The following is a 24267-nucleotide window of genomic DNA, read 5'->3' as shown; positions in this document are numbered from 1 at the left end:
CTCAGAGCCTGGAGCCTGTTTTGGATTCTGTGTCTCCCTCTCTCTCTCTGCCCCTCCCCCTCTCATGCTCTGTCTTTCTCGGTCTCAAAAATAAATAAAACATTAAAAAAAAATTTAAACAACATAGCTGACGCTGGAGACCGTAGGTTACGGCAGAAGTCTACATACATGAACGGTGTCTCCTGCAGTGGGTCCCAGGATTCCAGAAGCACAGAGACAGAGGTGGGTTGATCCAAGGGTGAAGTTTTATCAGACAGAAGCAGGACGAGATGCTGAAGACGCTTGTGATTAACCATGGGTTTCTAGTCTGGGAAAGAAAGGAGGGGTGAGAACACTAAATAAAGGTCTGAGGCTGAAGCAGAGGGTCAACGGGACGGAAGGTAGGAGTCGGAAGGGGCAGGGTATTGGGGGTTTAAGACTCCAGATGTGCTGCTGCTCTCAGGAATGACAAGGACCGGGATATGGCAGCTGAAGAGGGGAAATGAGATAATGGAATTGCAGAGGCCAAAATACAGACCTGAGGGCTGTCAGAGGGCTGACTCAAGTCACCTAAGAGCTGGTATGGCTCAGGTGTGAGAGGAAGCCCCAGGTCTTCAAAAAATACAAGAGCAGGTGAGATGATGCCAGAGTAGCATCTGAAGTGGCACCAGCCTCACACTGCGTCGCGGCTAGCACTGCCTTTGGAAGGATTTGGTCAAAACATCCCTAGGAAAAGACGCACCCAACCCACGACTGCGTTCCCGCCACGATGACAATGCCATTTAAGCAGAATGGTGCAAGGAGACTCCCAACCCATTCCTCGGGGAGTAACAGGATGGCACAGTTTAGATATGATGGTCCTTCCTCCCTACCTCCATCCTTCAAATCCCAAGTTCAAAATTGTATGTGACCTAAGCAGGGAAAGAACCGTGCGCCAGGGTGTGCCAAGGAAGTCAGATGGCAACTCAGCACCAGAACGTGGCTCATGGGAACACAGAGGAGAGATCAACAGCCTTTCTCCTTCCTGACTCCCACCTCTAGGCTGCTGTTCCTGTGGCGGGGGCTGAACCCCACCATGACAACGCCTGTGCCAAGTCTCCTTGGGTCCACCCTCTCCAGCCAGAGCATCTGTGTCACAAGAAAAGTGAGTGAGACACCAGCAGTCTGCAGTAGAGACATGTCCAAAGGGAGCTCCAGTGTTGAAAAATTGAGGTTTTTTTTAATGTTTATTTATTTTTCAGAGAGAGACAGACAGAGACAGAGAATGAGTGGGGAAGGTGCAGAGAAGGGGGACAGAGGATCTGAAGCAGGCTCTGCATTGACATCACGGGGCCAGACGTGGGGCCTGAACTCACGAACTGCGAGACCATGACCTGAGCCCAAGTCAGACGCTTAACTGAGCCCCCCAGGCGCCCCAAGACTGGTTCCGATCGACATGGGAAACACAAAAGCAAGTTGTTTATTCTACTTTTAATAGACAGCAATCCCCCTAGCTCAGAGAGATCAAATACTTACCTCTGATATGGCAAATCTACCTGGCTAGTAAATGAATTTTCATTTGCTCTAAGAAACCAAGTGAGTGTTGGATCCCATCTATAATCATTAGTTGCAAAACCAGCAGCGCCCAAATGCACAGCACAGGCGCAGAGGCTGAGACGTGAGGGTCAGGAACTAGCTCACCCAGGAAAAGAGAAGCGTAGGAAGAAAACGTAACTGGTCCTGAGCGTATAAGCACCCTACATACCAAAAAAGCCCAAAAGTTGGGCATTTTCCTTACCATTACTGTGCACGCCCATAACGCCTGAAGACTGGCATTGTTAGGCCCATTTTACAGCAGAGAAAATGAAGGGTGTAGAGGTTACAAGCCTCTGCTAATGTTACACGATTGATAAACTGCGCCACTGGGACCTGACCCCAAGCTTGTGGTGACTCCGGTCTGCTCTTCCCACTGATCGGCTTTGCAGCTGGTCTGTCTCGCAAGGTCTGGAGTTCCAAAACCATTTCCACTATTAATCCCCAAGTTCAGGTGTGAATTTTGAAGAAGGAATGGCTGATACAAGACAAGACATGATGTTAGTAACCAAGTATGAGTGAGAAAACCTCAGCCAACCCCAAAAGCAGTTTCAGTGGATTAATCTGTTAATCTGATGAATTTCCAAGGCTAACAATGAGGGTTATGGGCTTGCCCCAATATTTACACATTTATCACCTGATTTATCTACTGCTGTTTCACATAGAAATTAACATAAAACAGAAGCCCCTGGGTGGCTCAGTCGGTTAAGTGTGCAACTTCGGCTCAGGTCATGATCTCACGGTTCGGGAGTTCGAGCCCCTCGATGGGCTCTGTGCTGACAGCTCAGAGCCTTCAGTCTACTTGATTCTCTCTGCCCCTCCCCCACTGCTCTAAGGTTTTTTTTTTTGTTTGTTTTTTTAAAGAAACTCACATAAAAGAATGAAAGGCTGGTGTGTGGCCAAACACTGGGTCAGGCACTTTCTGGTCCCTTGAGCCTCAGTCCCAGCTGAGCTGTCCCTTACTCAGGAAGGCCTTTACCTGACAGCATCCCCCACCTCTCCTCTTCTTCCTAGCACTTCGCACAACCTGAATCCTGGCAAGTATCTGCGAATCACCCGTTTGGGACCTATCCTCTCCGACCCCGCAGGTTCCCCGAAGACAAGTGTGTGATCCTCGCTCACAGCTGTGTCCTCCAGGCACTTGGCAAGGAGAATGACCAGCCAGACTCACCTGAACTCCCCGGGCCACTCCTCTTTACAGAGAAAATCCATCGGAGAGGCTGGATTCCAAACCCCCACCCCGTCTGCAAGGCCAAGCTAACTCCTTAGTGCTCGTAAGCTGTTCTGTTCCACTGCATTAACCCGCCCCACCATGCAAATGCAGTCAGGTGCACACGCTGCGTCTGCCTGGCTGGGCAGGTGGGAGCAGCCAATGTCAGTGCAAAAGTGGATCTAGCGTCTCTTCGGGAGGCTATCGACCAGCAAAGTAGAGAACTAGGTTCATGTGTTACCGAAGACCTCCACTTTCCTTAGTGTTATGGGTAGTAACCGGATCCATGTACTGAAAGAACCCGCTTGGCCTCAGAGAAGAGAATTTGACTCAGATCTTATAAAAGGACGTGAAATAGTACATAAATGCCAGCTTAATAGAGGTCTCGTCAGGGCACCTTACCACAACTTAAGCTCCAAATCTAATATAGACATTGATGGAGTGGGGAGTATGCTTTTCGTGGCCCAGATTTCATAGGTCCCACAACCGAGAACTATAGTTTAGATGATTAAGACAGCAAATGCATGCCTATAGTGTTTCATTTGACTTGTATTTGTCTTTTTAAAGTTTATTTATTTTTGAGACAGAGAGAGAGAGAGAGAGCGAGCAGGGGAGGGACAGAGAGAGGGAGACACAGAATCCAAAGCAGGCTTCAGGCTCTGAGCTGTCAGTACAGAGCCCGATGCGGGGCTCAAACTCACAAGCTGTGAGATCACCATCTGAAGCTTAGAAGCTTAAACAACTGAGCCACCCAGGCGTCCCTCATTTGACTTGTATTGATACAAAGTGAGCATAATTTAGATGCACAAACCTGAAATGTCAACCTGATTTTCCCAAGTATTTTATTGGAAACTTGGCCTGAGGGGCACCTGGGTGGCTCAATTAAACATCCAACTTGTGTTTTCAGCTCACGATCTCAGTTTGTGAGATGGAGCCCCAAGTTGGGCTCTGTGCTGACGGCTCAGAGCGTGGAGCCTGCTTCAGATTCTGTGTCTCCCTCTCTCTCTGCCCCTCCCCTGCTCATGCTCTCTCTCTCTCTCTCTCTCAAAAATAAACATTAAAAAAAAAAAAAAAAAAGGACACTCGGCCTGGACCTAAATTGGAATTCAACCCCTGCAAACTTGGAGGCTTTGCAGTCGAACAAAAGCAGGGGACGCTTGCTCTACATGCAGCCCCGTGGCTACCTTGCAATGTGTCTTTGTGACCTCAACCAGTTCCTTCCTCAGCTGCTTTCCCTGTCCGTTAAAAACCAAAAATGTCCACGGCTCTAACATTCTCCTTTCTGCAGCTGATGCAGACCACTAACTGCCTGCCGACTGGAGGTAACTTCAAAAGAACTCGATGTTTAGAATTAACCAAAAGGAATTTCACAAGGAAGGTACCTCAGTATGTGGAAAGGGAAATTATTTAGCATCATGAGTTCATCACCTGAACCATTCCCAATCTGTCACAGATGGACATATGGCAGGGCGCCTGGGTGGCTCAGTCGGTTAAGCAACCAACTTCAGCTCAGGTCATGATCTCACAGTCCGCGAGTTCAAGCCCCGCGTCAGGCTCTGTGCTGACAGCTCAGAGCCTGGAGCCTGCTTCGGATTCTGTCTCTCTCTCTCTCCTGCTCATGCGGTCTCAAAAAAAAAAAAAATAAATAAAAACATTAAAAAAGAAATTAAAAAAAATGGACATATGGTAGAATGAAACTGAACAGCTAGCCTTATAATCCATAAGACCCTGTCTGAAAATGGGAGAGGTACCAACATTTTTTAATGCACATCCTTTACCTCCCCCCACCCCACTCTGCTCACTCCTGACATTTGCCCCCTCCACGCGTCTCCCTAAACCACAGGCTCTTAAAACGGAGTTTGAGCATTTAATGGAGCTTTCAGGAAAGAAACCATTAGGAAGATGAAGGCAGGTGACTGTAAGAGTTGTGGCTAACAGTCCACATCTTTGTCCTGCTTCTGTCCTGATCAGGTGGCCAAAGGACACATTCCTTGCAAGATATTTGTCACCACATCTCCTCAACCATTAGTTAGCTCTGACTTCTCGAGCTCCTGGAAAAGTCTGCATGACTCAGGATTCTTCCAACATTCTAGTTTTTTCCACAGTTGTTTCCATTCATTTCTGCAGTAGACTGGAAGTCTTGGGTGAAGTTGGAGCTTTTGAGACCCTTGAAACAGTCCAGCACTATCATACAGAACTCCTGTCATGTCGGCTTCATTTTTTGATGAGCCAAAAAGCAAACAATCATTCCATGTGTAAGAGATGGAGCTAGAGACAGACACAGCCATAACCTTTGCCCTCACAGTTGGAAAGGGAAAAGCACCCAAGATCTGCGTTAAGAGAAATACCAGCTTAATTTAGTAACACTAATCATTTGGCTTCTTGCTAAAACAAAGGGACTCTAGAACATTCAGAGGGAATGCTCATTGGCTCAATTCACTCTGCCCAAACAGAAGAGAAAAAGCAGTAAAATTACCCAAACTTTCAGAGCCATGGTTCTGAAATGGCAATTTAACCTGTCCTTTTAAATTGATATTCAACTTTTGCAGCAAGTGCGAGGTTAGTGCCCATACAGCGCAGGATCTTTGCACATCTTGTCGTAAGATCCTTCACAGCTAAAGCGCTGAAAGCAAGAATACCTCCCACCACAGAAAACTCCAGGCCTATGTTAAACAGATCACCTGCTCTGGGGCAAGTTTTAAAAGCTAGCCGTGGAGCAGGTGTGAGGACAGCACTTAGGGACATCTTAATGCTGTGTTGCACCTGCCATCCTTCCCAAGTTTTAAGCTCTTTTCAGTTTTCTCCCCTTGATGGTGAACGTCTACAGATCTAGAATTTAGAAGCTAAGCAGGTACTTCCCCCATTTCTGGTGTTTCTAGAGGGAAGTATCAACTACTTACAAAAACATTTTCTTGTCAATTACTAGAGAGTGGGGAAAGTGAAATTAAGCCACATACAAAATTCTCCCACAACTGGTTTTCGCTTGTGAAATATTTATGCACAATTTATAAGCTACGAAGCCAGAAATGACTTATTTCAACAGATTTTACTTTGCCAAACTGTGTGGGTGCAGAACTCCAAGGGGAATTACTCAGGTTTTGAAACTCAGATGCAAAGAGAAAATGATCTCATTTTTCACTCTTTATGCTGAAATTCTCAAAAGTCAAGTCGAATGGCATTTAGATATTAAATCAAGTCACTTGTTAATCAGAATGAATCAACTTTTCTCTAATATGTTATCAAAGACACCTGCTGGTTTTAACAAGTTGGACCTAAGAACTGATGGATCAGTCCAGAACAATGATGGGCTTCAACTGCAGGAACACTATTCCAGGAATAAGCGTGGAGAACGTACGCATTCAATGAATTTGCATGGCATTAAACTGGGCAAACAAAGACACGCCTTCCCAGATTTTCTGAAAAAATCAGGGAGTCTGTATTTTTATTGCTTTAAGCCAACTGTCAGGTCGACCAAAAGGATGAGTAAGGGCAAAATGACCTCGTGCACCAGCCATTCAGGAAGGCTGAACTTGCTCTTATTTCGTGCCAGGAAAAATCCAGGCTCTGTTGCACGAAGAATGGAGAAACGGGGGAGCTTTAAGGGATGAGACGAATGCAAAGCCTGGTGGGCAAAGGGAGGAGTGTCTATGAAAGTGAGAAATAGGTGAAGACGGTGGTCAAGGAAAACACTGATTGGCTGGAGAGCGAAGAAAGGGAAGCTCAGAAGGAAATTCTAGAAAGCCACAAGGAGCCGAGCGACACGACGAGCGGCGGGGGCCCCCGTGGTTCCAAGCTCTACAGCGAAGCGGGCACCCAACGGCCCCGTCTCAGGTTTCCGCGGGTCACAAAAGGATAACGGACATCCTCCCAACGGTGGACCTGGGGGCTCCGCGCGCCGCTTCCGCCCGGCCGCCCCGCCCCGGCCGTCCGGCGCGGCCCACCTGCGCTCGGCACCCCGGGCCCCGCGCCTCGCGGGGAAGGGCGCTCGCGGTGAGATGCGGGCCCGCGGAGGCCCACGGCCATTCTCCTCTGCGGCCCGCCCGCCTTTGTTCGCCTGGCCCTGCACACTCACCGCCGCCATCGCCCGCCCGGAGCCAGGCGCCGAGAGCAAACGCCACCCGACGCGAAAAAGGAGGCACAGGCGTTTCTCGTCAAAGCAGACTTTATTGGGCGCCGGGGCCGCCCCGCGCGCGCCGCCCGCTCCCCCGCGCGTCCTCCGGGCCGCTGGCCTGCCTAGACCCCGCGTGCGGCCGACCCCGCCCTCTCCCGCAGGCCCCCTCCCCCGCGGCGCCGGGGACCGCGCACCGCTCACCGGCTCCCGAGGCGGCGGCTGCAGCGGCGACGCCCCGCTCCCGAGTGCGGCCCGGGCCCGGGGCGGCGGGTCTCGCTGCTGTTGCACCGCGGAGGGCGGGAGCCGCGCGACTGTAGGCGGCGGGCGGTGGCGGCGCCCTGACGTCACGCGCCGCGGCCATCCGGCGCGCGCGGGGGCCGCCCCGTCGACCCCAATCCGGGAGGAGCCCGGGTGAGTGGGCGGGGCCACGACGGCGAACGGGCAGATCGATTGGCAGAGGGGGAGGAGCGAAAGGGCCAGTGGGCGAGTGGGAGCGAGGCGGGGCGGGCCGAGGCCAGCGCGGAAGTCTCGCGAGGCCGAGCCCGAGCGGAGTGTGGCGGCGGCGGCGGCGGCGAGATCTGGGCTCGGGGTGAGGAGTTGGTATTTGTGTGGAAGGAGGCGGAGGCGCAGGAGGAAGGGGGAAGCGGAGCGCCGGCCCGGAGGGCGGGAGGAGGCGCGGCCAGAGCGGGCGGCCGAGGCGCGGCGAGGCGGGGCGCCGGGGCGAGCAGCGGCCGAGCGAGCGCGGGGCGCACCGAGGCGAGGAGGCGGGGAAGCCCGCCGCCGCCGCCGCCGCGCCCGCCCCTTCCCCCCGCCGCCCGCCCCCTCTCCCCCCGCCCGCCCGCCGCCTTCCTCCCTCTGCCTTCCTTCCCCACGGCCGGCCGCCTCCTCGCCCGCCCGCCCGTAGCCCCGGAGCGGAGGCCGCCGCGGCCGTGGCGGCGGAGCCCTCAGCCATGGCCTCGGGCGACACCCTCTACATCGCCACGGACGGCTCGGAGATGCCGGCCGAGATCGTGGAGCTGCACGAGATTGAGGTGGAGACCATCCCGGTGGAGACCATCGAGACCACGGTGGTGGGCGAGGAGGAAGAGGAGGACGACGACGACGAGGACGGCGGTGGCGGCGACCACGGCGGCGGGGGCGGCCACGGGCACGCGGGCCACCACCACCACCACCACCACCACCACCCGCCCATGATCGCGCTGCAGCCGCTCGTCACCGACGACCCGACCCAGGTGCACCACCACCAGGAGGTGATCCTGGTGCAGACGCGCGAGGAGGTGGTGGGCGGCGACGACTCGGACGGGCTGCGCGCCGAGGACGGCTTCGAGGACCAGATCCTCATCCCGGTGCCCGCGCCGGCCGGCGGCGACGACGACTACATCGAGCAGACGCTGGTCACCGTGGCGGCGGCCGGCAAGAGCGGCGGCGGCGGCTCGTCGTCGTCGGGCGGCGGCCGCGTCAAGAAGGGCGGCGGCAAGAAGAGCGGCAAGAAGGGCTACCTCGGCGGCGGGGCCGGGGCGGCGGGCGGCGCGGACGCGGGCAACAAGAAGTGGGAGCAGAAGCAGGTGCAGATCAAGACCCTGGAGGGCGAATTCTCGGTCACCATGTGGTCCTCAGGTGAGCGCCGGCGCGCGCCGGCCCCCGGGATGTTTTTGTTTTGAAGGGAAGCCATGTTTTATGTGTGTGATGGGCGCCGCCATCTTCTTCGCAGGGCAAGTATGGCGGCCCCAAAAGATGGCGGGCCGCGGCGGGGGCGGCGGGCCGGCGGGCCGGCGGGCCGAAGATGGCGGCGGGAGGCGCGGCGCCGCCCGCTAGGCCGCAATGGCGTAGTTTCCCCGGGCGGGGCGGCCGCGCGGCGCGGGGCGGGGCGGCGCGGCGGGGCGGGGCGCGCTGGGGCCAACGGACGGCCGCCGGCCCGTTGTCCGCCGCCCCCGCCCGGCTGGCTCCCCCGCGAGGCCTGGGGGTGGGGGTGGGGGGCGCGGGGCGGGCCTCGGCCGGGTTGCGCGGAGCTCGCGCCCGGCCGGGCCGCCCGCCGTCGCCTTTCCCCCGCCTTCCTCTGGGGGGCGTCTCGGCCCCGCCCCGCTCCCCTTCCCTCCCCTCCCCTCCCCTTCCCCTGCCCCGGACCCTCAGCTGCTCCCGAGAGGCGCCTTCCGCTCCCACGCCCGGCGCGCAGGCCGGACTCTGCCCGCGGCTGCGCTCCCCGCGCTCCCCGCGCTCGCCTCGGTGGGGCGGGACTTGGGCGGCACGTAGGGCTCGCGTGTGCAGGCTCCGCGCCGCCGGGGCCTGTCACCGCGCTGCCGGCGAGGTCCTCGCTTCCCTCCCCCGCCCCCCGCAGCACGTCGGGGCGAGGGTCCGCGAGGTTTTGTAGATTGCTCTTAACCCTTTACGTTTGGGGAAGTTTCAGTTTGTCGAGGGTTCGGCGCGTTGCAAATAGGTCGGTTATCTACGCGACTGGGGACGTTTGTCACTAAATAAAATCGAGTACTTTAAGTCTTTGCACGAATTTTAGTTGACAGAAGGCCATCTACTTTCTTCCCCCGTGAAGAGATTCTACAAAGCCAAAGAAAATATCTAGAGCAAAAGGGACTTACTGCGTGTTGATTTTTTTTTTTTTTTTAACTTTATAACCATGGAAAAGCTGGCTTTTTTTCCTGTGGGTGTCTTGTTCTTTTTTTCACATGCTATCTAGTTAAATTGCCGGGATAATAAGTACACTGAGAATGATCCTGCCATGGCTAGTTAATTTTCTATTTGTGAAGATCGTCACACGTAGTACTAAGTTTGTGTTGTAGAATCCTTCTCCCAGGATTACTTTACCGCTGTCTCATAAATTCTCAGAATTGGACGGAGCCTCCAAGCGCGATGACCCTTGAGTATTAAAGGATCGTTAACAATTGAGAGGAACAAATGAAGCGCGAGGTGAAAAGGCCGGTAGGGAAGGCTGGTCTGGTTGTAGCTCCTGGAAGCCCCGAGACGAGCTAACTAACCTCGGACGGATCTGGGACTCAGAGGACCGAGCAAAGGGATCCGAGTTGCTGCCAGAATTCGATAGCAGGTATTAATAGGCGCTGCTGTTCTGGATTTCAGAGTGTCTTGTGGAGGTCGTAGGAGTTTGAGTTTAGTCGGAGGTACGTGTTTGAGACCTGTCCACTCACTTATTTGATGGTTGTCAGAGCACCTTCTGTAGATTCTGGTGGCTTAAGAACGAGCGCATGTACACCGATCGTGTTGAAACTAAAAGCCTTGTTTTTCCATTAATATGAATTGCTTATTGAATTTTGCTGGAATCAGGATACCATTTGAAATTAGGTATTAGATACCTAAAGATACGCCCACCACATAAAAGTAAATTTACTTTTTCTCACAGTAAGGACATGTTGGTTTTACAGAAATTTAGAAAACCAGGGCGTTATGTATTCTGTCCTTGATCTTACCAAGTTGCTTACCCGCTTTCCCATACCCAGAAAACTTGATAAGGGAGGCTTTACTTGATGAAGTGATGCGTATCAAGTCAGCCAGTGGGGGGGGGGGGGGGTTGGGGGGGCATTTGAGGGGCCTGACTAATGGGAGGTAATTTACAATTAAGTCAGCATTGAAAAGTCATTTCCCCTGTTAAGTGGCTGCTTACAGAGTTGAACAGTTTGGGGTTATTTTAATGCCCATTTCTTTGCAGAGTTAGTTGTCTGCATAACAGAGTCCTCTGTACATAAAGCTGATTATAAATATTTGATGGCAGTAACATAGTATGGCCTGTTTCCTCAGACATGTTTTGTGGTAAGCTATCCCTCTTCCTTGTCCTTGTAGTTTGGAATTAACACCAAAGAGACGCTAAATAGTTTGTGATTAACTATGCACGTCCCAAGTACAGATTCTGAATATAGTGTAATCTTTGGAACTGAAATAAGGAGATAATTGATAGTAGGTGAAGAAATCAAAGCAGGTTCACTGTTAGGCTGAATTTCTACGTGTCTGTGTGCTGACTGGTAGGCGATATGCTCAGTGCTTTCACCACCAAATCTCATTTGATCCCAGCCATGAGAGTTTTAACTACAGTGTGGTTTCGTGAAAAGTCCTTTAGATTGGAAATGAGCTGTGACGTGACAGTTTTGCCCAAGTGCAAGCTTAGTTACGTGAAGTCTTCATAAAAATAATTGTACACAGGGTATTCTCAGAGCTCTAGTTATTCGCTAGTACCTCTTAGTTAAAAAAAAAAAAAAAAATGTAGTGGGAGCCAGCATGTTTATGGAAGCCAAATCTGGATTTTATGGGTTTCTGTTGCTTGTATGCCGTCTTACTTTAATTTCCCACAGAGTAACAACAATCTGTGTGATTGGCATCTTTTTAATGGAGTGACAGCAAAGGAATCTACTAGTTCTATACTAGAGTAGTTTCAGACTTGAAAGGTCCTTAGAAATCAACTTTTTTGTTTCCTCTTTTAACTGGTGTAATTCACTTGGGCACAGTTCAGTGGCTTCCACTATACTCACCAGGTTGTACAGCCATCACCGCTAGCTAATTCCAGAATATTTCCATCATCCCAGAAAGAAACCCCATTAGCAATCACTCCCAGTTTTCCTCTGCGCCCCCCGCCCCCCAGGCCCTAGCAACCACTAATCTACTTTGTGTTTCTCTGGATTTGCCCATTCTGGACATTTCATTTAAATGGAATCCTACATTCTGTGGTCTCGTGTGTCTGACTTAGTCTGTTTTCAAGTTTCACCCACATTGTAGAACGTGCTTTATTCCTTTTTAAGGCTGAATAGTTTTCCATCGTGTAGATACTAGAGCAGGACCTGCTTAAATTTGCAGATGAGAAGATGTAGGCCCAGTAAGGCTACATACACTATGTATGTTTCAGTATTTCATCACTCTTCAGTTGTGTCTTGAACATCCTTAATCCATTGCTTTAAGGCCGTGTTTACTTTTGTTTTTTTTTCCCCTGGCAGTATGACTAATGAACATTGCCATGTTGCTAGATTTAGGGCACAGTCTGAGATGTCTATTTTTCCCTAAATTGTCGTCATTATTGTATGGGAGTGACATCCTATTTTATAGAGCTTACTATAAGCTAAACCACTTAATCATTGGGCCGAATAAGGAAGCTCATGATAAAAGCTGAGTATTTAAGACATTTAGTGTTGAGAAAAGACTAAGAAGGCTTTAAAATCTTGAGGTTTCGGGTATGCAGAAATTATGACCTTCACTCAAGGCTGTTGGTATTTTAATTATCTTATGTTAGACCAAATATAGAAGTGCTTTGTACTGGATTGAGTAAAACATCTAAGACTCAAAAACCGTTGATGTTAAAATCAGTAAATTGAAAGAAAGTTGGAAAGTATTTAATTTTCTCTCGGTTCTACATGTTAAGTTCAGGTTTGCTAAAAGTTACTAGTCCTGACCATTTGCCACTCCTCTGTGGGTTTTCCACCTCTGTCCTTTTTTATCTGCTGTTTATCTTTAACTGAGATGCTGTGCATAGAAATTCCCATGGAGCCAAGCTAGGGAAGCCCTCCAAAGTGATCTTGTCAACCTTGCGACCTACATAGGGCAGGCGAAGTCACGGATCCTGATTCCTGACCTGGTAGTCCTCCTGAAAGCCTGGCTTGCTGGCACAGACAGTCCCCAGGTTACTCGCCTTTCCTTTTCCTCCCACTGTCAACCGCTGACTCCCCCTGGTGGGAAAGGAAAAGTCTGTATCAGGAAAAGGTCGGTACCTCCAACCAGCATTTTAGGCTCTTGAAAGAGAATAAATGAAGTAATAATTTAGAAAACGTACGCTAGACTCCTGGACAGATACTTACAAAAGGCTTTTTATTTTTTGTTGTTGTCGAAGTCTGCTTAGTAAGGTGGGTTGGTTTTAAGGCTGAGACATTTAGGGCCTGTTATGAGTATAAACAATTATTAGAATGAACATTTCTTAAGCTCTGCATTCCTGTGTTAACCCCTGATCCGCTCCTCCCGGGGGACCATTCTCTGAACTCTGCTTTTACTCCTTCCCATACATGTAGGACCTAAAAGTGAAAACTTACAATTTCTACATCTGAATATTTACCAGTGGGTTGTATTCTATAGTATTGTTGGGTAAACATTCAAATCTTGTATTTTAAAATTTGGCATCTGAAACACTGTTTGGAGGTTGACGGTAATAATTTCATTACGGTTCATGGAACATTAGGAAGATGTGCTGCGTAGGTTTGGAAGTTAGTTGACTGTATTGTATGAGTTGGTACTTCTCTATGTGTGGGGGACTTAATGACACAGGAGAACCGTTTCCTATTCCTGAGTACCTTATGTTAGTAGGTCCCATTCTGTTTAACTTTGTGGGTAATTATCAATAATAGCAAGCCTGGGTTTCTGGGAATCATTAGTAACAAGCATCAGATTTCCTCTTTAGAGGGCACTGACCAAAGTATCTTGCGTTGGAATCTTAACGTCTGACCTTGGTTTCTTTGTCAAATGACTTAGAGTTGGGGGATCCCTAACAGCATTTTCAGTTCCTTTAGAACAAAGAAATTCTACTCCTTTCTGAACTCCTGCATGACAGTAGGGAGATATACTCACTTTCTTAAAGCAGAACTCTAATTTTAAAGTGATCTGGTGAATGAGGTATTAGGAACTTGAGTAAAATTCTTTTTTTCTTCCTACTTTTTTTTTCTTAAGTTCGTTCATTTATTTTGAGAGGGAGAGAGAGCATGCGCGCGCACGTTCCTGCCTGTGAGCAGGGGAGAGGGAGAGAGAATCCCAAGCAGGCTCTGTACCGTCAGCCCAGAGCCCGATGTGGGGCTGGAACTCACCAACTCTGAGATTATGACTTGAGCTTAACCAGCTGAGCCACCCAGCTTCCCCAATGAGTAAAAAAAATTTTAGAGGTTTTTTTTTTTTTTTAAATTTTTTTTCTTTCTTTTTTTTTTTGAAGTGAGAGAGAGAGCGAGCCAGCAGGGAAGAAGGGGCAGAGAGAGGGAGACACAGAATCCGAAGCAGGCTCCAGGCTCTGAGTTGTCAACACAAAACCCAATGCTGGGCCCCATCCCATGAACCACGAGATCGTGACCTGAGCCGGAGTTAGACTCTTAATCGACCGAGCTACCCAGGTGCCCCTGACTAAAATTCTTAATAACCATGAAATCACTTTGGTCTTACACAGTGGTCTCAGATACGATTAAACATGAAGACAATGTAAATAGTTGTGATGGGCTCTTTTTTTCTTGGGTAAATGATTTCCCTTGAATGTAAGAAGTGTGCAGTAGGGAAGGAGCCTGCTATAGGCATGCTGGAAGCACTTCTGTTGGAACCTGGACCACGTCTCTTGTGGTGGTGGTCCCCCCCCCCCCCCCATTTTTTTTTTTAATGTTTATTTATTTTTGAGAGAGAGAGAGACAGAGACCAAGTGCAAGTGGGAGAGGGGGAGAGAGAAAGGGAGATACAGAATCCCAAGCAGGCTCTGAGCTGTCAGTGCAGAGCCTGACGTGGGGTTCGAACCCACCAATGGTGAGATCATGACCTGAGCCGAAGTCGGATGCATAACTGACTGAGCCACCCAGGTGCCCCGGACCCTGTTTCTTCTAGGAGAGTCACAAACTACAGAAGTTCTGGTACCTCACAGCCTTTTTGTGGTTCTCAACTCCATCCTCTCTTTTCCTTCTAGGGTCTTCTAGCTCATAAGCACCCAAAAGTCTTGAGGGATGGGAGCCGCAGCCGCTTCTCCAAATTGACAATTGGCTTTTCATTTCTTGTTTTGTTGGTAACTCACTTATAATTTGTGCTAATGCTGATGGCTCCTGTATTAATCTTAAGGACTATGTGCAGACTTCTGGATTTCACCTCTGGGGATCTAGGCACACACTATACCTTTCTGAATTTTCTAAGACTTAAATCAGATGGCTTCATTCACTCCCCTGCTTTAAAACCCTTCCAGCTCAACCGTGTGAATATATTTAATGCAACCAAACTGTAGACTTTAAAATGGTTACAGTGGGGTACCTGGGTGGCTCAGTCGTGAGTTTGTGAGTTCGAGCCCCATGTCGGGCTTTGTGCTGACAGCTCGGTGCCTGGAGCCTGCTTTGGATTCTGTGTCTCCCTCTCTCTCTGCCCCTCCCCCTCTCATGCTCTCTGTCTCTCTCTGTCTCAAAAATAAATGAACATTTAAAAAAATGTTTAATGGTTTGGTAAGTATGTTTGTGTTTACACATACACGTGCACATGTCCTGCAGATTCTCATCACGCTGCTTAAAGCCCAAACTCCTTATCGTGAGGCCACACATGATCGGGCCCGTGCTTTCCTTTCCTGCTTCCTCTCCCTTTATGCTCCAGCCATACCAGCCTTCTTTCTGTTCCTTGAACTTGTTTGTTCCTTTGCTCTTACCTCTACTTCCAGTGCGGGGACCCCACATGTTCCACATTCTTGTGTTGCATTGTTTTTCACATTTCAGCTCTGAGGCCTTCCTGGTCCTCCACTCTGACTCTCCTAATTCTGTTTGAGTCTCTTTGGAGCACTATCTGAAATTATCTTGCTTTTTTCTTTAACTTGCTTCTGTCTGCTTCCTCTAGAGAGTAAGTTTGGGGCCTGTAACCCTGCAGCCTTAGTATAACACTAGGCGTATAGAAGGTTCTTGGTAAATAACTGAGTCGGTGCATGGAAATTGCACAGTAAGGTAGAATCATGGCCTGGAGACCAGAATACCATCATCATCCATGACTGCATAGGTGGAAAAGAAGCATGAAGGGTGAGGCGAGGGCAGAGGAGTGTTCCCTTTTTAGGAAAGGCGTGGACTTCAGTCAATCCTACTTTCAAATCCTAGGCCTGCCGCTTAACTATGCTTCTTCCAGTACATGACTTGACATTTCTGAGGCTTATTTCTTAGGCCAAAGACACGGGGCTAATATCTTCAAGGTTTTGTTTGCCTCGAGGAGTATGGCAGTTGCAGCATGAAGCCAGGTATGCAGTAAATGACAGTATCCTGTCTTCTCTATTAGTGGGGAAGGAGCGGAAACAGCCTGTGAGTGATTTCTGCCTGTTGCTTAGCACTGGATCTCAAATAGCTAGCGCTCCCCCCTTTCCCCAGCGAAGGTTTGGGTGATAGCAGTGGTCAGTCGATAATGTCGTTTTTGTCGTAAGTCACGTCGAAGGGTCAGACCAGAGTTGACGACCTGAGATGAAAGGTGTGGAGGAACAAGATCTAGCCAACCTGGGTAAATAAGTAAGTAGGTAAATACACGTGTGCCTTGGTGAAAATAGAAAATCAGGATCCCAGGGGGAAAAAGGAAGCCTCAGGGCCAACCCTCATGAGCTCCCTGTGGGTCAAGGTGGAAAGGGAAACAGTGCTACTGCTGATCTAAGATGAGGAAAGCTTTTAGAGAAGTCCAGCCTTTCTTAGGACTGAATTCTAAAACACTGCTTGTACATGAAGAGGCCCACTGAGTGATGATGTGCAGCTTCCAAACCAGCTTGGTGTCCAGAATTTCACGTGGTGTTTTAGGACAGGTGAAGACTTAAAATGTAAGCTAATTGAAGGCGATTCTGGATTTTCCACGGCCTTTCCGTGCATACTCCAGTTGAACAGAAGTTCACCATTCTTTAAAAAATCATCAAGCGTAGGACCTACTATTATTCCCCTTACACCCAGGAGGGTCGGGGACGTGGGATGGTGTTTGGGCTCCCTCCTTGCTGTGCTCCAGACATAGTAGCTGCCATTTATTTATTTATTTATTTATTTATTTTTTTCAACGTTTATTTATTTTTGGGACAGAGAGAGACAGAGCATGAATGGGGGAGGGGCAGAGAGAGAGGGAGACACAGAATCGGAAACAGGCTCCAGGCTCTGAGCCATCAGCCCAGAGCCCGACGCGGGGCTCGAACTCACGGACCGCGAGATCGTGACCTGGCTGAAGTCGGACGCTTAACCAACTGCGCCACCCAGGCGCCCCAGTAGCTGCCATTTAAAGCTTTCCCTGGCTTTCAGCCTTAGAGATGGTCTACTTTTTTTTCAGAAACGAGGAAAGCAAGTAAGGCTTAGTAACAGGAATGAAAGAGGTCTCTTGCAGGAAAGAGGCTTGGGCTTTGGAGAGCAGACTGGATGTAGATGGAGGGTGAGAGGTGGGCAAAGGGGAAACGTCGCTACCAGGTAGCTTTTCTTCGACATTGACATTGAATAACTTGTTGTGAGAGAGCTGGTTTGGTTGGGGTGGGGAGGGCAGGTGAGTCTCCACGGGTTTTTTTGTTTTTGTTTTCTTCTAAAGAAAGGGCACATACTTGAGCAGGGAAGAGGGGCAGAGAGTGAATTTTTAAAAAATTTGTTAACGCTTATTCAGTTTTGAGAGACAGCATGAGTGGGGGAGGGACAGAGAGAGAGGGGAGACGCAGAATCCAAAGTGGGCTCCAGGCTCTGAGTTGTCAGTGCAGAGCTCCATGTGGGGCTCAAACCGATGAACCATGAGATCATGACTTGGGCGGAAGTCGGCCGCTTAACAGACTGAGCTACCTAGGCACCCCAGGAGAGGGGAGGGAGGGGGGCAGAGAGAGAGACACAGACAGACAGAGACAGACACTTACGAAGGCTTCACACTCAGCCCAGAGCCAGACTCAGGGCTTGAGCCCATGATCCTGGGATCATGATATGAGCAGAAATCAAGAGTCAGACACTCAACCAACCAAGCCACCCACCCAAGTGCCCAAGCTCCACTTTTTACACCTCTTACCTGGACCTAGGACCTGTAGAGTGCTTCCAGCCTTTCCAAATATTTAGTTACTTAATCCTGTCCTTTTTTTCTTTTTTTTTTTTTTTTTAATATATTTGAGTCTTTATTCAAAGTTTTGGGTTTTTTTTTTAAGTACTATCTACTCCCCCACCGTGGGACTCAAACTCACTGCCCCAAGATAGAGTCACGTGCTCCACTGACTGAGCTGCTAGCCAGGTTCCCAGTCCTACTACTTTGTAAATTATTTTGAGTCTCTTTGCTTTGCCTCTCAAACTAGGATGGGAGTGATGAGTGCTTTGGTGATGTAGAAGAAGACTGAGCAGTTGGGAGGTAGGGTTAGGACAGAGGCGTATTTATACATATTTATATAAGTTCCCTCTTACCTGTGGGGGTGCATTCCAAGACCCCCAGCGGAGGCCTGAAACCACGCATGCCTGAAACTACTGATGAAGAGTAACTAATGATAGAACAGTTACAACCTTTGGCTGTAATAAAAGTTATGTGGATGTGGTTTCTCTCTTAAAATGTCTCACAGAGGGCGCCTGGGTGGCTCAGTGAGTTGAGCGTGCGACTCTTGATTTGGGCTCAGGTCATGATCCCAGGATTGTCGGGATTGAGCCCCACATAGCACTCTGTGCTGATGGTGTGAATCTTGCTTGAGGTTCTCTCCCTCTCCCTCTGCCCCTCCACCCCCTCTAAAATTAAAAAAAAAAAAAAAAGTCTGTAATTGTCTGTGGTGGTACTGTACTCGTCCTTTTTTTTTTTTTAAACTGTTTATTTATTTTTGAGGGGCAGAGAGAGAGGGAAACAGAGAATCCGATGCAGGCTGCAGTCTCTGAGCCGTCAGCACAGAGCCCGATGCAGGGCTCGAACTCACAAACTGCGAGATCATGACCTGAGCCGAAGTCGGACGCTTAACTGACTGAGCCACCCAGGCGCCCCTCGCCCTTCTTACAATGGTGTGAGATGATGAAAGGCGTGTCTGAGGAGCAGATGAGGAGAGGGACCCGGGGCATGAGCCACAGTGTGAGGCTACCGTTGGCCCTTTGACCAAACCTCGGGAAGATCATCTGCTTCCAAACCATTTGAATACAAAGTGTGTGCCCCATTTACGGGTGGAATTGGCTAGATTTGGGGTTTTTTTCCCTTCCATCTTAGGTCAGTTTACTTCATTCTGTCGGTTGTAGGTCATATGCGGGTGGCGACCGTTCGTGGTGCTGGAGTAACCTGATCCCAGTTTCGACTGGAAGTTCTCATTATGCCTTTTCCTACCACACTACCCCACTTTGAAGCAGTGACCTGTGTTCTCTGCTTTTTCCAAATAGGAACTGTGAAATTTGGCTTTAATTTGCTTTTTTTGTCCAGTTGTGTTCTGGTTCTCAGGATCCTAAATTTAAGTCAAACCCGTTATAGAGACTCACTGCGGTGAGACTTCGCTTGCCTCCCTGAAACCGTGCAGAGAGAATTAGCTAAGTCCCGCCTTCAGGGAACACTCCAGAGGGGCATCTATATGTGCAGCAATTTGTAGAGGAGATTTAGATATTTTTGCTTCGTGAGTCTGCTTGGCCCAGGTGTGTATTTGATATTACACACCAGCCAGTAGGCGTCCGTAACATACTTGACATTCAGAGCAGATCAGTTAATACTTTCCCCCTCCACCAGGGCAAACCTGTTTCAGTAGTAATTATGAAATGAAACATTAAAATAATGGCCAGTGCAGAGAGTGAATTTTTTCTTTGTTTGAATACATAACAGCAAAACATTTTTTAATAAAACTGTACAAAAAGAAATAATACATTTCACTAATGTATTTTTTTGAACTAAGGGGCAAACACATATGTACTTATTGTCTGTAAATGTATTATATCATAAATTTATATTTGGCAAAAACTCCCCAAAGCTTTCTTTTGCAAAAATGAGATTAAATGACCAGAAAATAGCAGACATTGACATTCTTTGATCTGTTGCATTAGTGTGTGTCCAGTTCTTGGAGAAAATGAGGCAAACGTTGTCTTTGATTTCTCTGACCATAAAACCTAGCGTCTTTTGTCATTTCTGTAGCAGCTTTTTTTTTTAGTGTGATTTTTTTTCTATATAAATAGCTTATTTCCTGACATTTTGTTGTTTAATCCTTAATGGCCCTTTTGATGATTTCTGTGTGCTGGTGGTCTTCAAGGAGTTCAGCAAGTTAACTTTCGTGTAATGCTCTTTGCTAAGGAATAAGTAACAAACGTAATAACATGAAGTTTAAATACATATTATGAAAACATAGAGCAATTATTTAGAAAGATCCAACAAAAGATCTTACGAGGCAAGAATATTGTCACTGACACTGTTGAGAACTGCAGGTGTAGAGTGGTCATCAAAAGCAGATTGTCTTTAATCCGTGTGATTGTGGTCTGCAACACGTGCAGACCACGTGGTTATTGTCTATATTCGGGACAGACTGCCTTGACTGTGTGTCACTTTCACTTGGTAAGTGACTGAGTACAATTCTCGCGAAACAAAGCTAGTTTTCTTCCTGCATCTGGGCAGAATTCCTTAGGTCTCCTTTGCAAAAATGTCTTCCTCATTCACTGAACGTTGAAATCACTCAGATGTTCATTCTGAGCCATCTCCTCTGTTTTCTCCAATAGATGATATTATAATAGATTTCTCTGGCTTTAAACTCCGTCCACATGCCAATACTGTCCATGTAGTTCTCGTAGCTTTGATTTCTTTTATCCTCACATCTGCATATCCTAGTATCTCCTTGAAGTCTGTCCACTAGGTGTCTCACAGGTGCATCAGATTAAAGCAGAATTCCAGGTCCTCTGTACACGTCTTTCCCCCATCTTTCTCTAACTTGGCTGATGGGATCCTCCCAGAAATGCAAGCAAGAGACTTAGAAGGCCTGCTTAACATCCTTAACGACCCCCATCCACCCATCTGATTCATAACCCAGGCATGTGTAGTCCTTCTCCAAAATAAAACTTGAACGGGTGGCTCGTGCAGTTAAGCATCAGACCTCAGCTTAGGTCATGATCTCACCTTCATGGGTTCGAGCCCCACATAGGTGGCATATGTGCACACCGTTCACAGCATTATTCACAGCAGCCAAAAGGTGGAGCCAACTCCTGTGTCCATCAGTAGATGGATGGATAAACAAAATGTGTGTACGCACGGGAATATTATTCGGCCATGAAAAAGAATGGGATTTTTTTGGTATATGCTGTAATACGGATGGACTTTGAAAACATTGTGCTTAGTGAAAACCCCAGATGTGGAAGGACAAATACTGTTTGATTCCATTTATAGAAGATACCTGGAGGGGCGCCTGAGTGCCTCAGTCAGTTGAGTGTCCAACCCTCGATTTCGGCTCAGGTTCACGATCCCAGGGTTGTGGGATCAAGCCCCGCATCCCGCTCTGCGCTGAGTGTGGAGCCTGCTGAAGATTCTCATTCTCTCCCCCCCACTCCTTCCCTCTCCCCCTCTTCTTCCTCCCCTCCCCGCTCACTCTTGCTCTCTCTCGTGCTCTCTAGAATAAAATAAAAATAAAAACTTCAAAAAAAGGGACCTGGGATAGGCAAATGTGTAGAAACAGGAAGTAGAATAGAGGTTACCAGGGGAAGGGGGCAGTTACTGTTAATGGGCACCAAGTTTCTGTCGGGGATGATGAAATGTCAGGTATACATAGTAGTGATCTATAATGTCAATATATGCATGTATATTGAGTGTGAATATACCTACTGCCACTGATTGCACATTTATGGTGGATAAATTGGTTACAGTGGTTAAAATGGTTACATTTACAAATGACTAAAATGATCAACATTATATCAGTGTCTATTTAATGAAAAAGTTTTTTAAAAAAATAAAAAGGAAACCATGAAAATGGGAGTGGGGGAGGCTGGCAGGCTGGGTTTGGCTCACTGGCTGTGCTTGGGGATTGTAAAACTTGTCAGTCTCTACTTACACTCATTTCACGCATGTTTTGATTGTAGTTCTTAGTGATGTCAGTGACTGTTTTCTGGGCCCTTTGATGTTCTTCAGTGTTCGAGCTGAGAACCAAGTCTGGAGCCTGAGGAAGCATTTCCTCATTTGACTTGTTTGCGTCCCCCCACAATTCAGACGTTCAAGTCCCCCAGTGTGATCTTATTTGGAGGTGAGGCCTTTGGGAGGTAATTAGGTTATGAGGTGGAGGCCTCACGATGGGATTGGTGCCCTTGAAAGAAGGGCCACGAAAGAGATGATGGCCATCTCTGCCACGTGACAGCAAGAAGGCTGTTTGCCAGCCGGCAAGAGCGCCCTCACCAGGAACTGAATTGGCTGACGCCTCGATCTGCAGAACTGTGAGCAATAAACACCTGTTTAAGCCTCGCAGTCTGTGGTAGTTGTGCTGTAGCGGCCGCAACCAGGACGGCTCTCTCACTAGAATAGAAGTTCCGTGAGGGCAGAGGCTTTGGTTTCCGGGGCCTTAGAACGGTGCCAGGGGCATAGGGAGGCCTCAGTTGATGTGTGTTGAACTGTGCAAGGAATAATTCAGCCTGTGACCCTTTAATCCAGGAGCCGAGCTGGCCGGCCACCTTCTGCCCTAGCCTCTCCCGATCAGTGGCTTCCTCAGAGCAGCGGTGATCGTCAGCCTTGCTAGCATCCTTGTAACAGGAGCACAGAACATCCGTAAGAAACATAGCTCCCCTGCCCTTCAGAGCATTTCTGTAGCACCCGAAAGTTGATGGAGAAGTTGTGCCTCCATTGGAAGATTGGAAGGTGAAGGAGCGAGGACAGTGCTGGGAAGAAGTTAAAGAATCCGGTTGCGGTGCAGAGTCCTACCTAGCTTTCGAGCTTAGGATCATTAACCACGTCGCCTGGCCTTCCTGAAGGCATGCAGCTATTTTTGCCCTAGGCTGCTTTGTCTGTAAAGAGGTGACCTGGGATATGTTGTCGAGATCATTCTCGGTCCGAACAACAGGCGGCTGGGCCTAACAGTGAAGTACACACACATCTGAGAGTTAGGCTTCCTGGGTTCACACCTGCCCCTTACCGGACTAGTTATCCCTGAGCCGGCTGCTTAGCGTCTCGGTGCCTCAGCCTTTTCTCCTGGAACGTGAACGAGCTCATTTGTCCACTTCCAGGGCGATAGTGCTGTAATTAAAACAGTGGCTCCACGTCAACATTCAGTGACATGTTGGCTGCTATTACTATTTTCTGATTCCTTGCAGTGATGAATAACATTTTCTAAGACGAAGCGTGGTGGGAGAAGAGAGACACTTAAAGTTTAAAAGTGTCCTGTTCTGTGCTTCTCATCGCCAGGAGTGACTGAACATGATAATGACCAAAGGAATCGAGTAAAGCTACCCTCTGTCTGCATCTTGCCCACATACCCTGATGTCAGCCGTGTGTTTAAGCAGCTGAACATAGTTGTTCAGCAGTAACAGCAGCTGTAGGGTTTGGTTTGATTTGGTGTTTGGTCTTGTTTTTTAGCTGGTGGAAAGGTAAGAATTGAATAAGCCTGTTTTCACTTTGGAGAGTCCTTTGGTTACAGCTGTTTGTGAAGCATTTTTATGAAGAAGCAGAAATTTTCAGTTAGCAGGCATCTGGGGGCGCCTGGGTGGCTCAGTCGCTTAAGCGTCTGACTTCGGCTCAGGTCACGATCTCGTGGTTCGTGAGTTTGAGCCCCGCATGGAGCTCTGCGCTGACAGCTCAGAGCCTGGAGCCTGCTTTGGATTCTGTGTCTCCCTCTCTCTCTGTCCCTCCCCCGCTCACGCTCAGCATGTCTCTCTCAAAACTAAGTAAACATTAAAAAAAAAAGTTATACCTCAAGGGTTCACACCACAGGTGGAAATACATCAACTGTATTTTGTGCATCAGTTGATCTTTAGGGCATACAGGGCATCGTTACAGCAGAGAACAGAATTGGAAGGATGAATTAAGAAATTGATGGTCGTTGAGGTTTGAGATGAGGGTAGGAGCTACCTTGATGGCCATGGGGCAAGGGGAGAAGACCTTTCAAAAATCAGTAGGATTTGCTATCTGGGATGTAGGATATTAACGACGGGGGTCAGTATTCCTTATTTTTTTAACCTGTTGGACTTGTGACGATAAGCCCTATGAGTAGAGATGTGCATTCTTGGAACGTGTATTTATCGGGAGCCAATTATGCGCAGACTGAACAAGGCCCTGGGATCAGAACTGACAAGCATCCCCGTCCTCGTGGTCTAGCGGGAGAAGCCGACAAAAAGCATAGTGCTGTCATTCTGAACTTGGACGAGCACAGGCCACAGGGTTGGGGTGAAGGGCTGGGAGTCCTTAGAGGAGCTGAAAGGCCATCACAGCCGGAGCAAAGAGTACGGGGATAGCAGCGAGAACTGGTGGGGCTGGAGTGGGAGGCGGGAGGCCAGCTTCAGGGCGAAGGCTGGGGCAGGAGCTTCCAGTCCCCGGGGCCGCTTCAGGGGTGCGTGTAGGGTAGACAGAGAGCAGAAGTCCGAGAGGTGGAGGGAGGAGAAGCCAGTTCCAGAAGTGGGAGCAGCCCCAGGCAAGTGGAGGCGGAGTCAGGAATGGAGACTATCCCAGACCAGCTAAGACGGCCACACTAGCACAGAGGTTTGGCATCGCAGATTTTGGTGACCTTCAAGCAGAAACGGGATTTCAAGAGATGGAGGAGGAAGCCTGGGTGGCTAAGACACGAGGCTTAGCGGCTGTAAATCAGCCGCGTCAGAAG

At 49.0% G+C, this 24267-nt stretch overlaps 2 protein-coding genes across 6 annotated transcripts in view; one reads left to right on the top strand and one right to left on the bottom strand.

Moving 5' to 3' along the window:
- DEGS2 (delta 4-desaturase, sphingolipid 2) overlaps positions 1-7728 on the bottom strand; it is a 72550-nt gene extending 64822 nt beyond the window's left edge. The window contains exons 1-2 of one of the 2 annotated variants that reach the window (XM_086708814.1): positions 6834-7728; positions 169-307 (exon numbers count right to left, since the gene is read on the bottom strand). In XM_086708814.1, coding sequence (XP_086564940.1) covers positions 169-307; positions 6834-6842 — 148 coding nt within the window. In that variant the 5' untranslated portion in view covers positions 6843-7728. The remainder of the gene's footprint in view (positions 1-168; positions 308-6833) is intronic. The other variant, XM_086708815.1, reaches the window with a different exon arrangement.
- The window catches only part of YY1 (YY1 transcription factor), a 33112-nt gene continuing 16562 nt past the window's right edge, over positions 7718-24267 (top strand). For all 4 annotated transcript variants that reach the window (XR_015252030.1, XR_015252029.1, XR_015252028.1 and 1 more), the window contains exon 1: positions 7718-8489. Coding sequence is in view for 1 of the 4 variants with exons in the window: in XM_086708823.1 (XP_086564949.1) it covers positions 7823-8489 (667 nt within the window). In the remaining 3 variants the exon portion in view is untranslated. The remainder of the gene's footprint in view (positions 8490-24267) is intronic.

This window comes from Puma concolor, chromosome B3 (assembly GCF_028749965.1).
Source record: "Puma concolor isolate L17-30 chromosome B3, mPumCon1.1.hap2, whole genome shotgun sequence".
Taxonomy (NCBI): Eukaryota; Metazoa; Chordata; class Mammalia; order Carnivora; family Felidae; genus Puma; species Puma concolor.
The sequence above is the reverse complement of the archived record's forward strand: the minus strand, read 5'-3'. Positions and strand labels throughout refer to the sequence as shown.